General features: G+C 38.0%; 1 protein-coding gene across 2 annotated transcripts in view; it reads right to left on the minus strand.

The window, feature by feature from the left end:
- TJP1 (tight junction protein 1) overlaps positions 1-17,294 on the minus strand; it is a 79,535-nt gene that overhangs the window by 30,405 nt on the left and 31,836 nt on the right. For both annotated transcript variants that reach the window (XM_004372638.3, XM_023727859.1), the window contains exons 5-14: positions 12,717-12,820; positions 11,957-12,125; positions 11,475-11,622; positions 9,712-9,851; positions 8,827-8,932; positions 6,253-6,403; positions 3,040-3,148; positions 1,826-2,045; positions 1,384-1,568; positions 1,187-1,282 (exon numbers count right to left, since the gene is read on the minus strand). In XM_004372638.3, coding sequence (XP_004372695.1) covers positions 1,187-1,282; positions 1,384-1,568; positions 1,826-2,045; positions 3,040-3,148; positions 6,253-6,403; positions 8,827-8,932; positions 9,712-9,851; positions 11,475-11,622; positions 11,957-12,125; positions 12,717-12,820 — 1,428 coding nt within the window. The remainder of the gene's footprint in view (positions 1-1,186; positions 1,283-1,383; positions 1,569-1,825; positions 2,046-3,039; positions 3,149-6,252; positions 6,404-8,826; positions 8,933-9,711; positions 9,852-11,474; positions 11,623-11,956; positions 12,126-12,716; positions 12,821-17,294) is intronic.

Consider the following 17,294-nt stretch of genomic DNA (forward strand, 5'->3'; position numbering starts at 1 on the left):
TATCAGCAGACAGAAAAAAATGTTTCTATTTTATGTCTCATTCTTTCCTGTTTTGGGAATTTAGTCTACGAAAAGCATCATAAATACGGGAAAAGCTATATTCTTGAGAATTTATATTATTTGTGAAATAAGTCAGAGCGAAACAAGCAAATAAATAAAATGGACAGATTTCTACATCTTTTGTAATAGTAAAATATAAATTTGAAAGTATATGAACAACAGAAGGCTAATCAAACCACAAATTGACTGCAGAATTGATAATATAATGAAAACATGCTATTAGCTACTAAGAAGGAAAGCAGGGTATAAACTTTCCTAAATAGCATAAATAGTACTTTTCAAAAATATATTTACAAAGGGTGGAAAGAATGGAAGAAAACATAACGGGGTAAATCTCAGGGTGATGATGACATATGTCAAATTCATTTTCTCACTTTTCCAAATAGAGAATGTTATTTTTCTGATTAGGTAAAATCGTTTTAAGATTTTGCATACAGTTTAAAGCCAAGCCCAAGTGGTCACAACTAAGTTTGTGTATTTACATTATCACAATGCCCTCACTAATGAAACAATAACAATCAAAGAATCGGCAAGCAAAATCTGTTAACGCAAATAAACAGCACTACAGTCTCAATCTTCGTATTTAATGCCAACTTACTATAAATGTCTGCAGTGGTAATAACTGGTAGCACGAATCATGCTTTTATTACTCTTTTTACATACTTATTTCCAACTATTAGCTTAATGACTAAAAGCAATGGATTAGAGCCAGAAACGGTTGGGTTCAAACCCTAGTTTTATCGCTTATTAGCTGGGTGTCATCAAGGAAAGTGTGGCCTCAAGAAGTTGGTGGTGATCTCAACCACAACCAACCTAAGGTTCAGTTTGCTCATCTTCAACACAGATACCATAATACTTACCCCATGGTATTACTAGCTAAGCAGTTTTCATATGAAGCCAAGAGTTTCATAAATGTTGATCTGTCTTATTATTAAAGGGAATTGGTAGACAAGGACACAATCACTCAAGTTTCCCTCCAAATTAAATGCATAGGGTAAACTGCAAATTTTCTCTTACCGAAAGTTTCGTTTTTATTAAATGATTGGATCATACCAATCCTTTAAAGGAGTAACTAATAAAGAAACACCCTCAACCATATCTTAAGTCAGTTCTTGAGTCTACTTACTTGCAATCTGATAAATATCTGGTTCTTCTCTTGCAAGTTTTTCTCTGGCAACATCAGCTATTGGTCCAAAGATGGTTACAGGTCTCAGAAATCCAGCTGGGGGGAAATTCAAATGAAAAGTAGTAGCATAGTTCATACTTTTTTCCTCCTTAAACATACTGACAAAAAGGTATTAGGTTACGTAGAAAATAAACTACCTTCTCGAAGAACAACTCTTTCATAAGCTGGAAACTTTGTTTGAACTGGCTGGGCAGACAAATCCTCTCTGCTTTTTCGAAGATTTCTCTTGGAGCTGCGAAGACCTCGGAACCTCCAAAAGTCAGCACGGTCACCTCCTGCTGTTTTTGGAAGCGTGTACTGCACACTGGCTAATTGCTCAGCTCTATATAAGGAAAGATAAAAATCAAGTAACGGTATTTAAAAACGGAAAAGACTCACAATAAAATAAAATGTTAAAATACTGGATATGAGTTTAAATCTTAATGGTTAAAATAAAGAGGACTTTGTACAACTAATTATAGATACGGTAAATACAATAAAAAAAATAATTATTTTTATTACCAAATTTCCCAATGAGACTGAAATCTTCTATCATCATTTACTTAACTCATTCTATGAGAAGTATCCAAATATTCATACCTGTTCTTATTAGGGATGATGCCTCGTTCTACTTCCTTATGATTTTTGCCAATTCGAATAGCAAGCCAAGAGCCCAGTTTTCCATTGTACAAGGTATCCACGACACGGAACACTTCTCCTTTGTTAAAACTAAGTCCGTAGGGAGACTCCTTTTCATATTCAAAATGGGTTCTAATATAAAAAGAATCTCCGACATCTGATTCTACAATGCGACGATAAACTAAAAGGAATCAAAACAGATTATCAATAGCTAGTGTGATAGGAAATTAATCTGAAGAGAATAAATTACGAGAAGATGTTGTTAACATTAACAACAACAAAAACAATAATATCCAACAAATGCTGAATTCTTACGTGTCAGGGACTGTACTAAGTATTTTATCTCAATTACTCATCACCGTGACCTCATGAAATGGGAACTCTTAGCACCTCCATTTTGTAAACAAGGAAATTGGTGCAGAAACCAATCAAGTAAATTGTCCAAACCCACATACCTGCATCCTATTTAAATTATCTAATTTAAACTGCAAATCTTACGGACATTTTCATTTTTTATATCAGTGGTTCTCAAATGGGGGCAATACTGCAGACCACCCACCCACCCACCCCTGGCAGCATTTAACAATACCTAGAGACATTTTTGGTGTCACAACTGTGTGTGTGTGTAGAGGGGCGTGCTACAGGCACCTAGTGGGTAGAGGCCAGGGATGCTGCAAAACATCCTACAATGCCCAGGACAGCCCCCACCACAAAGGATTATTGGGCCCAAAATGTCAACGATGCCACTGTTGAGAATCCCTGTTCTAAGTGAACAGCATACCTGCTTTATCATGGAGACAATCATTCTCTTGAATTAATGCTAACAAACATCTGAGTGTACTACTTAGAAAACAACAGCACAAAATTTGGAAGCTACCCATATATACTTTTGTATGGTTCTGATGGCTAATAAAAACTAGGATTTTTTTAAATGACTTGTACAGGGTGAGATGACATTGTACTTAAATTAGAATGTCATAAAGGTTGGTTCTATTAATGTGCTCTGCTAATGAACAGTGTAAAACTGTGTGCCCCTACATGTGTAAAAAAAACCAACTGATATTAACAGATTCATTTCAACCTTCAGTGATTTACTAAAAAAATCTGAAATAAATCCCTATGTAAGCCTGCAAACTCCTACAGGTTCATTTTTTCCATTTCTGACAATATCTCACCATCCTTCTTCTTCTGAGCCAATATGGTCACTTCTTCTCCTTTAGGGAGGTCGAGTAGGAAAAGAACAGCTTCTTCTCTTATGATATTTGTGAAATCTACATTGTTTACCTGTTAAAATAGATTTCTTAAATTACTCTCAGCTGTGTTTTAAGAATATAAAACTATTAACCTACACAGGAAACAATTATTCTCATGGTTTGGTGGTCACTGCTAACTGAAAGGTTGGTGGTTCAAGTACACCCAGAGGTGCCTCAGAAAAAAGACCTGGTGATTTACTTCTGGAAAACCAGTCACAGAAAACCCTATGGCGCACAGTTCTACTCTGACACACACAGGGTTGCCATTAGTCGGAGGTGACTTGATGACAACTGGTTTACCTAATTTGAAAATATCACATATTTAAAAAGGAAAACAATATATTTTACTTTGGAGAAACAAGTATACTGTAAATTAAGCAGAAAAGTGAATAAGGGTGTAAATTCATTTAAAGAGTATTCACAATGTATCATGGCATTAAAGATTATCCACTGCAAAATCTAATCAACTGAGGCCAGAAAAGACAATTTCTAATTCTAAATACTTATTATAATTGCAAAATATCTGGCTTTCAAATTTTAAATTATAAATTCATATGAATGTCCAGTAGAGCTCCTAGAGCCTTTCACTGGTCTACCTTTCACCAGTCTCTGAAAAAGAAATAAAAGGGAAACAAACAAAAAAGTATCAGGTATACACTGTGGCTTCCCTGTAACAGCATCTGTGTAACGTAGGCCCAGTGTCTGCCAGGTCAATATTTACTTATATTAGAAACTCCTAAGTGCCAAAAGGAGACTTAGCAAAATGTCACTGGTGACTGTGCAATATTACAGACGAACTTTCTTCTTTCCACCTTAAAAAAATTAATCAACATGCACTATACTTTTACAAAATGAAAACTAAACTATTAAGAAATATTATTTTAAAATAAGGTATACCCCAATTAATAAGAGAATAAGCATCTGCCACTGAATCGACTCAGACTCATGGCGACCCCACATGTGTTAGAGTAGAACTGTGCTCCATAGGGTTTTCAATGGCTGATTTTTTGGAAGTAGACTGACTGCCAGGCCTTTCTTCTGAGCACCTCTGGGTGGCCTCAAATGTCCAATCTTTCAGTTAGTAGCCAAGCGTGTTAACTGTTTGCACCACCTAGGAGCTAGTAAGAGAATAAGCCTGTTTAATTTCCTTGATATGGTGAACATTATTATACATGCTAGTGTTTAAATGTTTTTGATTTAACTAGATTGAGAAAAACTTAAGTATCATTAGAAAGAATCACAATACAACGTCAGATGGAAATCAGTAAGTCAGAAATGATACCTTGACTTTCTGACATGCTAAATTTGAAGAAAAAGGAAGCGGACCAATGAAAATGGCCACCGGTGGCTGGCACAGTCTGATGATGCACAGGAAAGAGCTCAGACTAAAAGATTCCGACTGTGAGCTACTCGCCGTGTGACCAAGTCTGACATGAAATACTGCAGAAGAGAAGCAAGGAGCTACTGACACTTTCCAAGCTTTAGAACAATCAGTAAAGAAGGCAGAAACCCCCCAAAAAACCAAACCCATTGCCGTTGATTCCAACTCATAGCAACCCGGTAGGACAGAGTAGAACTGTCCTCTCTACGAAGCAGACTGCCGTATCTCTCTCCCACAGAATGGCCTGGTAGGCTCGAACCGCCAACCTTTCAGTTAGCAGCCAAGCACTTTAACCACTGCATCACCAGTGCTCCTTGAAGATTGAAAAAGATTAGAGAAGTATGGCAGTGTTACGGAGTTCTAGGAAGAAAGCACTCCAAGAAGAATCATTTAAGAGGGTCAAAACGCTGCTGAGAAATAAAGGAAAGTGAGGGCTGAGGCAGATATTAGGTCAACAACAACTTAAAAAAATTCAGACTCAGCAACAGTTAAGGTGGAAGCCAGACTATTTAAGACTTAACAACAGCGACTGAAAAGAAATCAGAGAAGGAACTTAAGCATACTTTCAACAAGTTCAACAGCAAATGGAGAGAAGTAAGAATGCAAGACAGAGAAGAGCTAGAGGAGAGGGACAAAGAGAAAGATGGGCAAAGCAGCAAGATTCTGGAGCAGACAGAAGATTGAATCCAGGACATGGGCATGAGGTAGGCTGAATGCAGAAAGAGATCAGGACAGAGGTGGCAAAGACACTTTGAGGTGGACAGGTACAGCAGAGGCAGGAACTCACACCTGATAAATCTAATCTTGTGATTAAAACAGGACAGAGTTTATCTGCCAGAAATTATACAGAAGTTTGGATATTTTAAAAGAGAAATAAGAGACAGGTTAAGATGGTACTATGTTAGTAGGCAATATTGCTTAGGGCCAAAAAAGATCCCAGTGGTAGACTGCATCTAAACCAAGCTTCCGAGAGTGTGGTGACTCTTGTAACTGGGCCTGTCTCTTGTGGGGTATGAAGCTTGAAAAAGTCAGGGCAGCTTACATATCTACCTGATGTCTCCTTGCCCCTGAGCTGTCACCTGGGGGGAAGAAGGTCCAGAGGGCTGTGTGGACTGCTGCAGAGACTACTCCCCTGGGAAAGGGACACCTGACGTCCTGCTGACACCTTGTGGCCCATGGCAGAGTCTTGCCAGTGTGAATGTTTAAATAAACTAAAAAAGAGCACCTGGTAGCTATTACAGGGATCTAAGACTTACTTTCTTATAGATTCTATGAATACCGGTGGCCAAAAGAAAACCAAAGCATCACATTGTGGTAGTAACCCGTAACAAAGCAGTACCCATACCATACTCATTGCCGCTGAGTCGACTCCAACTCATAGCAACCCTACAGGACAGAGTAGAACTGCCCCACAGGGTTTCCAAGGCTGTAAATCTTTACAGAAGCAGACTGCCGCATCTTTTTCCCATGGAGTGGCTGGTGGGTTTGAACCACTGACCTTTTGGTTAACAGTGAGTGCTTTAACCACTGCACCACCAGGACTCCTAAACAAAGCAGTATACAAGAGCAAATGCAGGTACGGAAAGTAACAAGTCCAATACAAACAAGATCTGATGGATATTTAATTTGAATGATTAGTTGGCTCAAGAGACTGTGGCATAGTCTCTAATTACAACGATAAGATAGACTGTGACTGATGCCTTTTCATAGAGACTATCACCGTCAAACCTGCATGAGTTAATGTGCTGACATACCCTGAGAATCTGATCACCTTCTTCTAAGCCTTCTTTGGCTGCAGGGCTATCTTCTTGAACTCCAGCTACAAATATCCCAACATCATTTCCACCAGCCAGCCGCAAACCCACGCTATCTCCTTTTCTGAATTTTACCAACTTCATGCTGGGCCTGTTAAAATAGATATTTCATTTGAAACAGTTAAAAGAAGTTCGAAAAGTTATAGCAAACTTCTACAATGAAAACCATATTCAGAATGAAAGAAAGGATCCTTACCTCTAAGATTTCTCACACAGCACCACTAATTTATTCAATAAATTCAAAACTGCACTTTCTTTTATGCTCTGATGAATAAATTAAGCTTTGAATATCCAAGTGAAACAGATATTGTAAAGTATTGCTTTATATAACTAATTTATAAAATTACTTTATAACAACATTTTCACAACTTTCAAAGAGTCTTGGATATATATATAGTGCATTCTCAATGGTTACAAAAAAATCTCCCACTTTTTCTACCCCAGTTCAAACCATTATCACTTCTATTAAATAGCTGAGAAAAAACACAAAAAATGAGGCATGAATTGACTAAATTTCCTAATACAAGAGTCAAAACCAGACTCCAAGCACTGTAAGCGCTGCCAACAGACAGTGGTTTTTAAACTTGCAGTTGGTGAATTCCTTCCTTAGTTCACACAGATCACTTACTCTGCTGCCCCTCTAAATTGTAAAAACAAAAACCCTGTAATACTTTTATCTGGGTAAACAACAGAAAAATCATACCAAATTTTTGTTAAATTTGTACTTTAATATTAGCTGCTGAAACCCTTTTAACACCTGTACCCAATTCCATAGTCCTACAGTTCAAAGTCAAGTCTCCTCAGACCAGTCTGGTCCATTCACTCAGAGTTTACTGGGCCTTCCTGGATTAGCTCCTTCCTTGCCAGAGAGAGAATGGAAAGGAGTCAGCAGGCTCACATTCCTCATGTCAGGCTCTGCCAAGCCCTGTGACATTCCAAAGACAAACCCTGAAGGATGCCTTAGGAGAATGGCTGAGCAAAAGAGATCAGAATTACAAATTATCCCTTATACTTCCCTTCCAGGGTTTCCCAACTGTCCTGCAGTCTTGGCCAAGAAGGCATAACTAACTCTTTTAAATAGGCCGACATGAGGTATAGAAAAAGGCCCCTTTTTTCTTAATTTACTGAGTAATAATCAGCAAATTAAAATTATTAAAAACTAATAGAAAATAACTAAAAAACACAGATCATATAAAAGAATGAAGGAGTTGGGAGAGGAGAGATTTCCACTCTTTTTAAACCAACTAGTCAAAGACTGAGTTAGCTTTTTAAATTTGTAGCATATTCACCCATGATGATGTTTCCTCACCTGGAGGCAGCATTAGCTAGACATAAAAGTAACAGTAGGTTAGACACAGTACTCACTGCCAGGGCTGGTGGCTTCCCCAGCCCCTCCCTAAAACAACTGACCAGCTTTACCATGCAGGGTGTGAGCCCCTTGGTTGTGGTGGTATCCTTCTTTTCTGCCTGAGCCAGGAGCCTCCTCACAAGCTTCTCTCCTAGACCAACTGTACAGATAAGCCCTTTGCACCATTTCCTCAAAGTCCTTAGGACTCCAGGTCCTGGGAAGTCCTCTTCTAGACCTCATCAATCTGGTGTGTTTGAAAAACTAAAAACAGTTTATTGTAGTCTGCACCCTTTAGTAAAATCCAGCTTTGTAAAACCACTGTTAGAGGGCAGTTTCAGGACAAATCTCATGAAGGCGTCAAATGCCCTAGACATCACACATTTCATACTTTGCCCTATCTGCATTATAGCTACTTCCAATAGCAAAAAACAGACTCACTACTTCTGCCTCAAATCCTCTCACTGCATTTGAATCAAACCTTTCTGGCTCAGCTAATCCCACTCACATCCTTGAATCTTTGGTATTTTGTTCTTCTGGGCCCTGGATACAACTTACATGTCAATAGTAAAAGATGTGGAGTATCAAAAACTTACTTTCGAATTGCTAGCTAATTTAGAGCAGTGGGCCATTTGGCAATGTCTGGAGAAACTTCCGTTGTCACATTGGGAGTGCGACTGACACCTACCGGGGAGATGCCAGGGATGCCGCCAAACATGGCACACCGCGCTAACGCGGCACACTGCACTAGACAGCCCCTCAACAGTCACCTGGCTCAAAACGTCAACAGTTCCAAGGCTGAGAAACCCTGATCTAGAAAAGACTTTTTTTTAAATGCTAGGGCATTAGACAGCCTGTGCAAATTCTGATGTCGAAACAGAAAAGAACACTTTTTATCTTTCTAATTCCTGACCTAAAAACTAGGCAGGAGACAGGTATAAAGTGGTGGGAAAGAACTAAACATCCAAAAAGTTTGTTTTTCTCTAATCTCCAACTGACTCTAGAAAGTGAATAAGAGTGTTAAATTAAAAAAAAAATGAAATAACCTAATCACAGTATTATGTGGTATACACTATAACAAAGAATATGCAATATGGTTTGTAATTCTCACTCTAAATTATGCTTAATAATAGACAGAAAAGACAATACAATTTAAAAAACCGTATTACCGAAGAATTCCATCTTCATGAGTTGAATTAGGTAGGACACCATCAGACGGACTGACAGGTAAATCCACATCTGGTTGTCCAACCTGAGCATACACAGGTTTTGGTTCTAAGGGAAAGAACATTTAGATTGTGCAGGACTCACTTCACAAAAAATGGAATGATAATGGAAGTAACAACTGAAATAACCTAACAATAAAAGGACTACAAAATGTACACAAGACTTATCAGCAAAAATATAAATTCAGAGAAGCTGGTAAGGAACATACATGTATTTGTTAGACTATACAGTTAACAGGTAATTCTGAAGTCTTATAGGAAAAGAGGCACCCCTGCATGTCTCTGTTATGGCTGTTACAGTAGCTGTTTTTCTTCACTGAGGTTTTAAAAAAAAAAAAAAAAAAGCCTACACTTTTGCCACTAAACAAGCAAGACAAAAGATTTGAGAGAAGGAACTGAGAGACACTGGAAACAAAATCTCCAGATCTTTCAGGGAACAGAATCTTGAACATTGCAGATTCTTATATCTGGTTCTCATATATAGCTCTACAAGGTATACTTCACATGAAAGCACTTTAAAGAGGTAAACTATCTTCTGTTTTTAAATTTCTTAAGCCAATCTAACGTTTCTCTTTAATGAGCAGTGTTGGAAAACAACCTTATTTATTGTGAGTAGCTATTAATGATGAATAATTTCTATCTTGAAAATAAAGAAAAACATTTATGAAAGCCTACTGATAAATGCCAATCTTCCACCCATAAGGAAAATGCTGGAAGTCAAATATAGAAAACTTCACATGGGTAATAACATTGACTGTAAATCCTGACAATTACTTTAACTAGTCTGACAGCCAATGTTTTTTGAACTTAGTATTTTGCCATGCTTACCTGGAAGAGAGGGTGCTTGTTTCTCATTTCTTTCAACTATAACTTCTTCCACGGTTTTAGGTGTGTGATCATCTGCATGCTTTACAGGAGTCGAGACAGCTCCAGGCTTAGGAATTCTCTCTTCCTCTCTGCTCCGTAGACTATACATTATTAAAATAAAAAATCAGGAGCATAAAGATATCTGAAAATCCTTTGTAAGACAACAGTACAGAACAGCCAACTTTGAAAAACACTGAGACACTTGCTGTACCAGACATTAATACATAATAAAAACCTAGTAATTAAAACTAGAATGGTACTGCCGCAGAAACAAATAAATCACTGTACCAAAACTGAAAATGGAGAACTATATCTACGGTAGCCAAGTTTATTATGGAAGTGGCATTCCAAAATTGTCAAAAAAGAACACACTGTTTAATAAATGGTGCTAGGACAATTGTCCACAAATTTAGAAATATTCGATTCTATGCTTATCAATGACAAAAACGGATTTCAGATGGAATAAAGGCCTACAACATAGAAAATTTTTAAAAAAACATTTGTATCATTGCGAAGCCCTGGTGGTGCACTGGTTAAGAGTTTGGCTACTAAGCAAAAGGTTGGCAATTCAAACCCACCAGCCAATGCTTGGAAACACTACAGAGCGGTTCTACTCTGTCCTACAGTGTTGCTATGAGTTGGAATCAACTCAACGGCAACAGGTTTGGTGGGTTTTTTTTTTTTTTTTTGGGTATATGATTGAGGATATGAAAGGTCTTTTAAAATAAGACCTAGTGCACAAAAGCCACAATATATGGCAAACACAAGTACATAAAAATAAAGTTAAAAGACATATGAATAATTGGGAAAAATGTACGTACTGGGTTGGGCCAAATGAAATACTGTTTTTTAGTTCAAACAACTGAATATAAGCAATTTCATATGGTTCAACCTAACACATAATAAGAAATCTATATTAAGAATATATACTGACCTAAAAACATATAGAGTTTGATATTCAGAATAAAGAACTATAAACCAATTTTAGAAAGACAACTCAAGAGAAAAAACACTAAATGCTAGGAATAGACAATTCACCAAAAAGGATGTACGAACAGAAAATAAACCTATGAAAACACAAACTGCAGACATATAAAATAACTAGGTATCATCTTATCACTCGTGAGAACTTTCAGGTGACAGTATCAACTATAGGGGAGGATAAAGGTAAACTGACCCTCATAAAATGGTAGTAAGGATGAATGTAATCAGTATTAACTATTTGAGGGCAAAATGGAAGTTACTTATTAAAATAAAAAATGCAAACCTGTAATACCCAGTATTTCCACCTCTAGATTTATCCTAGAGAAATACTTACATATGTATCCAATAAGATAATTTATTAGGACATCCATTCCAATATCTTTTTAATAGCAACAACAAAAAACAATTATATGTCCACCAACAGTTTTCCTAGAAAAATGTAGATTATAAAAGCTGAGCCAAGGCAATACATTTAAAAAAAAACAAAGAGGCCAATAATACCTGAAATAAGAAAGATAAGTCACATCTTCTCCCTTGGAATGGCTGCTGGGTTTGAACCACCAACCTTTTCAGTTACCAGCCCAGTGTTACTCTACATAGGAAATGCCAACACTGAGAAGGAAAAAAGGTCTAATCTTGAATAATAAAGGAAAATCTGCTTTCCAATTTCATTTTTAAGCAAGGCAGCATACATGTACCAAACAAACATAACTTTTTTATTTTAAACAACCGTGTATTACCTGCCATTGCTGGGCTGCTGGGGAGAGTGTCTGGAATGATCAGAAGGCTCTGACCTCTGGTCAGGAGATCGTGACTGGCTTCGGCCGGGGGGCCTGTCATGTGATCGAGTGGAATGATCTGATGCCAGTGACTGAATTTCTGAAATGTCTGTTAAATAAAAGGGTGCTATTTATTTTCCCATAAAATGATTATAGTAAGGCATGTGTTTGATAATTGAATAAGCTACTAAATACAGTTTCAAATCAAGTGGCTGACTCTAAGCATTAACTTCATCAGCCAGTGATCAAATTAATTGTGGTAAGCTGCCTATAAGAAAAAAAGTATGTATATGTATATATACACTTTTCAAATACTTGTAACTTTTATAATTTAAAGGTGTTTGGATTGTATAAAATTATCATTTCACTCAAGCTTATCAAATCTCCTAGTACTTTTAGAAGTAAATCACTTAAAGGGAACCTCTAAATAGATCTGTACTCACCATCTCGCTCAGAGGCATTAGCAGAGTGGATACTGTCAGAAAGATCTGGGACGTTTAGTAGGGTAGCCCGTTCATCTCTCTGAACTACCATTTTCAACTTGCCTTTAGATCTTTCTATCAACGTCTTTGCATCTGTCAATGACATATTTTCTGTCACAGTACCATTTATCTGCAACAGAAAAGAAGCTATAGGTTGAAAGTAAATGACAAACAAAAATACAAATATTAACTGTCTGTTATGGACAGGAGTATCCAAACTACTCCTTGACTTGCTGTAAGAAACAAAATACTTCTATTACATTCTTCTAAATTATCAAAGTATTCCACCTTTCTGAAATACAATCTTTACTGCACTGTTACTCTCTTAGGAAGAACCAAATTAACATCTCCTATCCCCTCCCCTACAAAAGCCTATCACTTTCTATTATTAATAAGGAAACTAGTAAAACAAATATTCCAATAATATATGGAGCAATTATCAAAACCACTTATTATGGAAGAACAGATACATCTACCTACAAAATAGCTCCTGCTGGTGACTGAGAAACACTTGCAGTGATTAATTCTCTGAGGTGACTCTATACCTGAAGCACCAGTGCTGCCATGTAATAACAGGACAGAGGTAAATCAGGTCTCCTTCCCCCAAACATGTATTTTTAGTACTTTGGCAAAACTGGTTCAAACACGTGCAGAGGATACATGATCAATCTGGAAACTGTTTTCTATTTCAGTTCATTATAATTTAAGAGTATGACTATACCTTCAATACAACATCGCCTTCTTGAATATTGCCATCTCTTGCTGCCAAACTATCTTGTGAAATTTCCTTTACAAATATATGGCTGGCCAATCGAAGACCATATTCTGAAATATATTTAAATGTCTTTAGTGGGAAATCCTAAAACACTTAAATGGAATTTAAAAGTGTAAGACTAACAATAATCACTGCATAAAGAGGTTTCACATACAATCAATAATAAGAAATTATTCTTGGCCAACCCGCAAACAAGACATTTCCTCTAATCATTGTAAAGTTTGCAATATCAACCTGAAAGTAAATACTGTGGTTCAAACAGAAGACTAACACACCATTTCCACTTTATTAAAAGGGAGAAAAAGTCATGGAAAAAAAGACCACTTCTTACTGATTATGTTGTATTGATACACTAGCTTCTGAGAATGTTTAATGAATGTAATTCTTAAAAGGAAATTGTCCCACAGTCTCGTGGGACAACTCAGTCAATTGGCATAACATAGTTCATAAAGATAAGGTTCTACATCCTAGTTTGGTGAGTAGTGTCTGGGGTCTTAAAAGCTTGCTAGTGGCCATCTAAAATACAATTATTGGTCTTTTCCTGTCTGGAGCAAAAGAGAATGAAGGAAACCAAAGACTCAAAGAAGAAACTAGTTCACAGAACTAACAGCCCACACGAACCCTGGACTCTTCTAGCCTGAGACCAGAAGAACTAGATGGTGCCTGGCTACCACTACTGACCATTTTGACCTGGGACACAATAGAAGGTCCCAGATAGAATGGGATAAAAATACAGAACAAAACTCAAATTCTCTAAAAAAGACCAGACTTACTGGACTGATAGAGACTAGAGGAAGCCCTGAGACCATCGCCCTAAGATAAAACTCTTTTAACTTGGAACTGAAGCTACTGCTGGAGGTCTCCTTTCAGCCACATAATAGATTGGCTTATAAAATAAACAACATCACCCATGAGGAATGGGCTCCCTTAAACAATCAACTATATGAGACCAAACAGTCAATATTTGCCCAAAAGCAAAGATGAGATGGCAAGGAGGGGCAGGGAAGCTAGATAAATGGAAACAAAACAAACAGAATAATGAGAATGTTGACACATAGTAAAAACTGTAACCAATGTCACGAAACAATCTGTACAAAAATTGTTGAATGGGAACCTAATTTGCTTTGTAAACTTTCACCTAAAACAAATAAAATATTTTTAGAAAAAGGAAATTGCTTGAGGTCTTGAAAAAGATTGGAAGGGTTAGTGATTATATCGATGAGATGTGTTACCAAGCATACAGTCGGCCCTCCATATCTGCTAGCTCTGAATCTGTGGATTCAACCAATCTCAGATGAAAAATATTGGGGGGGGGGGGTTCCAAAAAGTGAAACTTGAATTTGCCACACACGGAGCACTACACTGAATCCACGCGAATGACGGGATGTGTAGGCATCCCCTGGGGCAGCTTCCTTTCATTTCACAGATCCTCAGTCTCCCTCCAGCACTCAGTCTGAGCACTGTTCGCCTCACGTTTCCTTCATTGGCTACTTGTATTGTGTGCACCCTTTGCTTCTGTGAAAAAATGGCTCCTGAAAGCAATGAAGTGGTCAAAATAATCCCTCAAAGGCTAAGAGGGAGTGTAAAATGCCACCTCTCAATGAGAAAATAAAAAATCTCAGATCTTTTGAAAAGTGGCACGTTGCTTGCCGAAATGGGCCATAAGGTCGCTAAGAACGAATAGAGCATTTGCACAATAAAGCAGAAAGAAGCTGAAATTCATGGCAATGTTAACGCTGCCCCTGTAATGGTAAAAAACGGTCTCTCTGGTTCATGATAAAGTGCTTGCAAAGACTAAGAAAGCATTAAATTTAAATGTTAACTGTAAGCGTTATACATAGCATTTACATTGTATTCATTAGGTATTATAAGTCATCTACAGATGACTTAAAAAGTATACAAGAGGATGTGTGTAGGTTATATACAAATACTACATCATTTTATATAAGGGACTTGAGCATCCTCAGATTTTGGTATCCATGTGGGATCCTGGAACCAATCCCCCGGTGGATACCAAAGATAACTGTACCGTTTTTACTTTTCCCAGCTCCTAGAGCAAAAACATTTCTGATCCTACACACTTTTGACAATAGAGAAACACACTCAGAGCATCAACATATTCTGCTCTGCATCAGCACAAATATAGGCTTACAACTAGCCAAGCAGGAGTTAAAATGCCAGGCCTTTCTTTTTAACACTCAATAAAGTATCCAGGAGTGAGGCAACATAAATTTGTATCTCTGTGGAGAGACTGGTAAAAGTTGAGGAAGTAACAGGAGCGTCCACAGAACTGCCCAACTGCCTGCTGTAGCAGTATTTTTAAAGAACTAGACCAAGGACAGTAATTGTCAGTATAATGCTACCAGGGAAAAGACCAACCCTGGTTGTGTTGAGAGCAAAAGAATCTGAGAAAAACCAAGATAGAAAACAGAAAACAGTAAACAGTTTTTAATATGGGCTGAACTAGAAGACCTGATACTCAAGTGTCTAAATCTAGACCAGAGTTACAGTTTAACTTAAGGCAACTACACAAAGAGTGCTCAGGAGGAGGAACAGAATTAGGGTGATAAAAGAAAATGACTTTTTAGAGGATCTAGGCAAGGAACTAGACAGTCTATGTGCTTTGGAAATGGTCGTTAACCACAGAGGAATTTAGTAATGATTAGAAGACTGTTCTTATTCAAGGTTAAAATCTATAAATGACCATTACACAGATGCCTAAAAACTATGCCTTATATATTTATTAATTTATTCATTCATTTCAAATATCTCCTTGGGCACATATAAACTATGCTAGAGACTATGGATAAGGAGTAAATGAGGCAGCTGGTCCTGCACCCTGGCAACTTAGCTAGTCAGAAAGGAAAGAGACGTGATAACATGGCAAGTACAAGAGTGATGAAAATTTAAGATGGGGTAAGGCGGGCTCTGCGTCTACTAGGGAGTCAGAGATAGCCTCCCTGAGGAAGAAATAAAGCTGAAACCTTAAGGATGGGTGTGTGTGTGCTGGTGGTGTGGGTGGCAGTGGCTGTGGAGATGGAATGGTTCAAAACTAACATACTAAAAGGTATGAAGGAAAGAACCTGGCAGGCCGAGGAAGCCGTAAGTCTAGGGTAGCTGAGACTGAGAAGTAATGAAGAGTGAGGCAAAAGAATGAGACAGAGAAGCTTCAACAGAGGATCCTCGAACTATGTGAAGGAGTCTGCAAAATGGACTGGAAAGGATCCAGAGAAGAGTTAGGCAACTGATGCTTGGTGAAATAGACGGTGAGTGAAAAACAGAAAGACCTTCAATGAGATAGACTGACACAGTGGCTGCAACAACGGGCTCAAACATAGCAACACTGTGAGGATGGTGCAGGACTGGGTAGTGCTTCATTCTGTTGTTCACAGGGTTGCTATGAGCCAGAACCAACCCCACTGCACCTAACAACGACAAGCGTTGATGGTGGCTTGGACTATGGTGGTAACAGTAGAGTGGTATTTGGGAAGTTAGAACTTGGTGACTGGTGTTAAGAAGGTGAGGAAAAAGAGCATGTCAACGATAGCTACCATTATCCGGCTTGAGAAATTGGGTAGACAGAAATACATTCACTAGGAGACTGCATAAGAAACATGCAGAAAATACTTAAGAGGGAGATGGTGAGTTTCATCTGTGATGTGCTGAGTTTGAGAGATCTACATGGGACGTCAATGTGAATGTGCCTAAGAAGCAGCTGGATATACATGTCTGGAACCTAAGTACACAGACCTGAGCTCCAGAAAAAGAGTTCTGACATCATCAGCAGCTACCTGAGGCAATGGGAACAGATGAGACTGCCTGAAGAGGTCACGTTAAATGAAGAGATTCTAAGACAAAAACCTACAGAATATTAAAGGCTACAATGAGGAGAATTAATTTGCAAAGGATACAGAGAAGGGGGAAAAAAAACCCAGAAGACTACAGTGTTACAGAAGCCAAACAAAAGACATTATTTCAAAAACCAGGGAGTGCTTAACTCTGTGAAATGATACTGAGAAGGCGAGATAAAATCTGAAAAGTTTACACTGGATTTAGTGTGAACGGTTTTGGAGGCAAGGTGAACAGATACAAAGCCATAGCGGGTTGAAGAGTGAGTGATAAAAAGAAATAGAAACAGCCAAGCGTAGACAATTTGACTGAGAAGTCAGCTATACAGAGGGGACGGGAGCAAGAACCAGAAAAAGATACGAGGGTCAGATTGTAAAAAAGATCAAAATGAGACTTCGTAACAATCTTACCATAACATCTTTTTATCAAAATGATCAGTCATAAATGCTTTCCGCATTTGAGAGACATGCCTAAAGCTGGAAAGAGCCCTGGTGGTCAATGGTTAAGTGCTCAGCTGCTAACTGAAAGGCTGGCAGCTTAAGACCACGTAGCAGCTCTGCGTGAGAAAGACCTGGTGATCTGCTTCTGTAAAGGTTACCAGCCAAGAAAACCCTATGGGGCAGTTCTACTCTGTCACATGGAGTTTTGATGAGTCAGAAGCAACCTGACAGCACC

Source organism: Trichechus manatus, unplaced genomic scaffold (assembly GCF_000243295.1).
Source record: "Trichechus manatus latirostris isolate Lorelei unplaced genomic scaffold, TriManLat1.0 scaffold00019, whole genome shotgun sequence".
NCBI classification, from domain to species: Eukaryota; Metazoa; Chordata; class Mammalia; order Sirenia; family Trichechidae; genus Trichechus; species Trichechus manatus.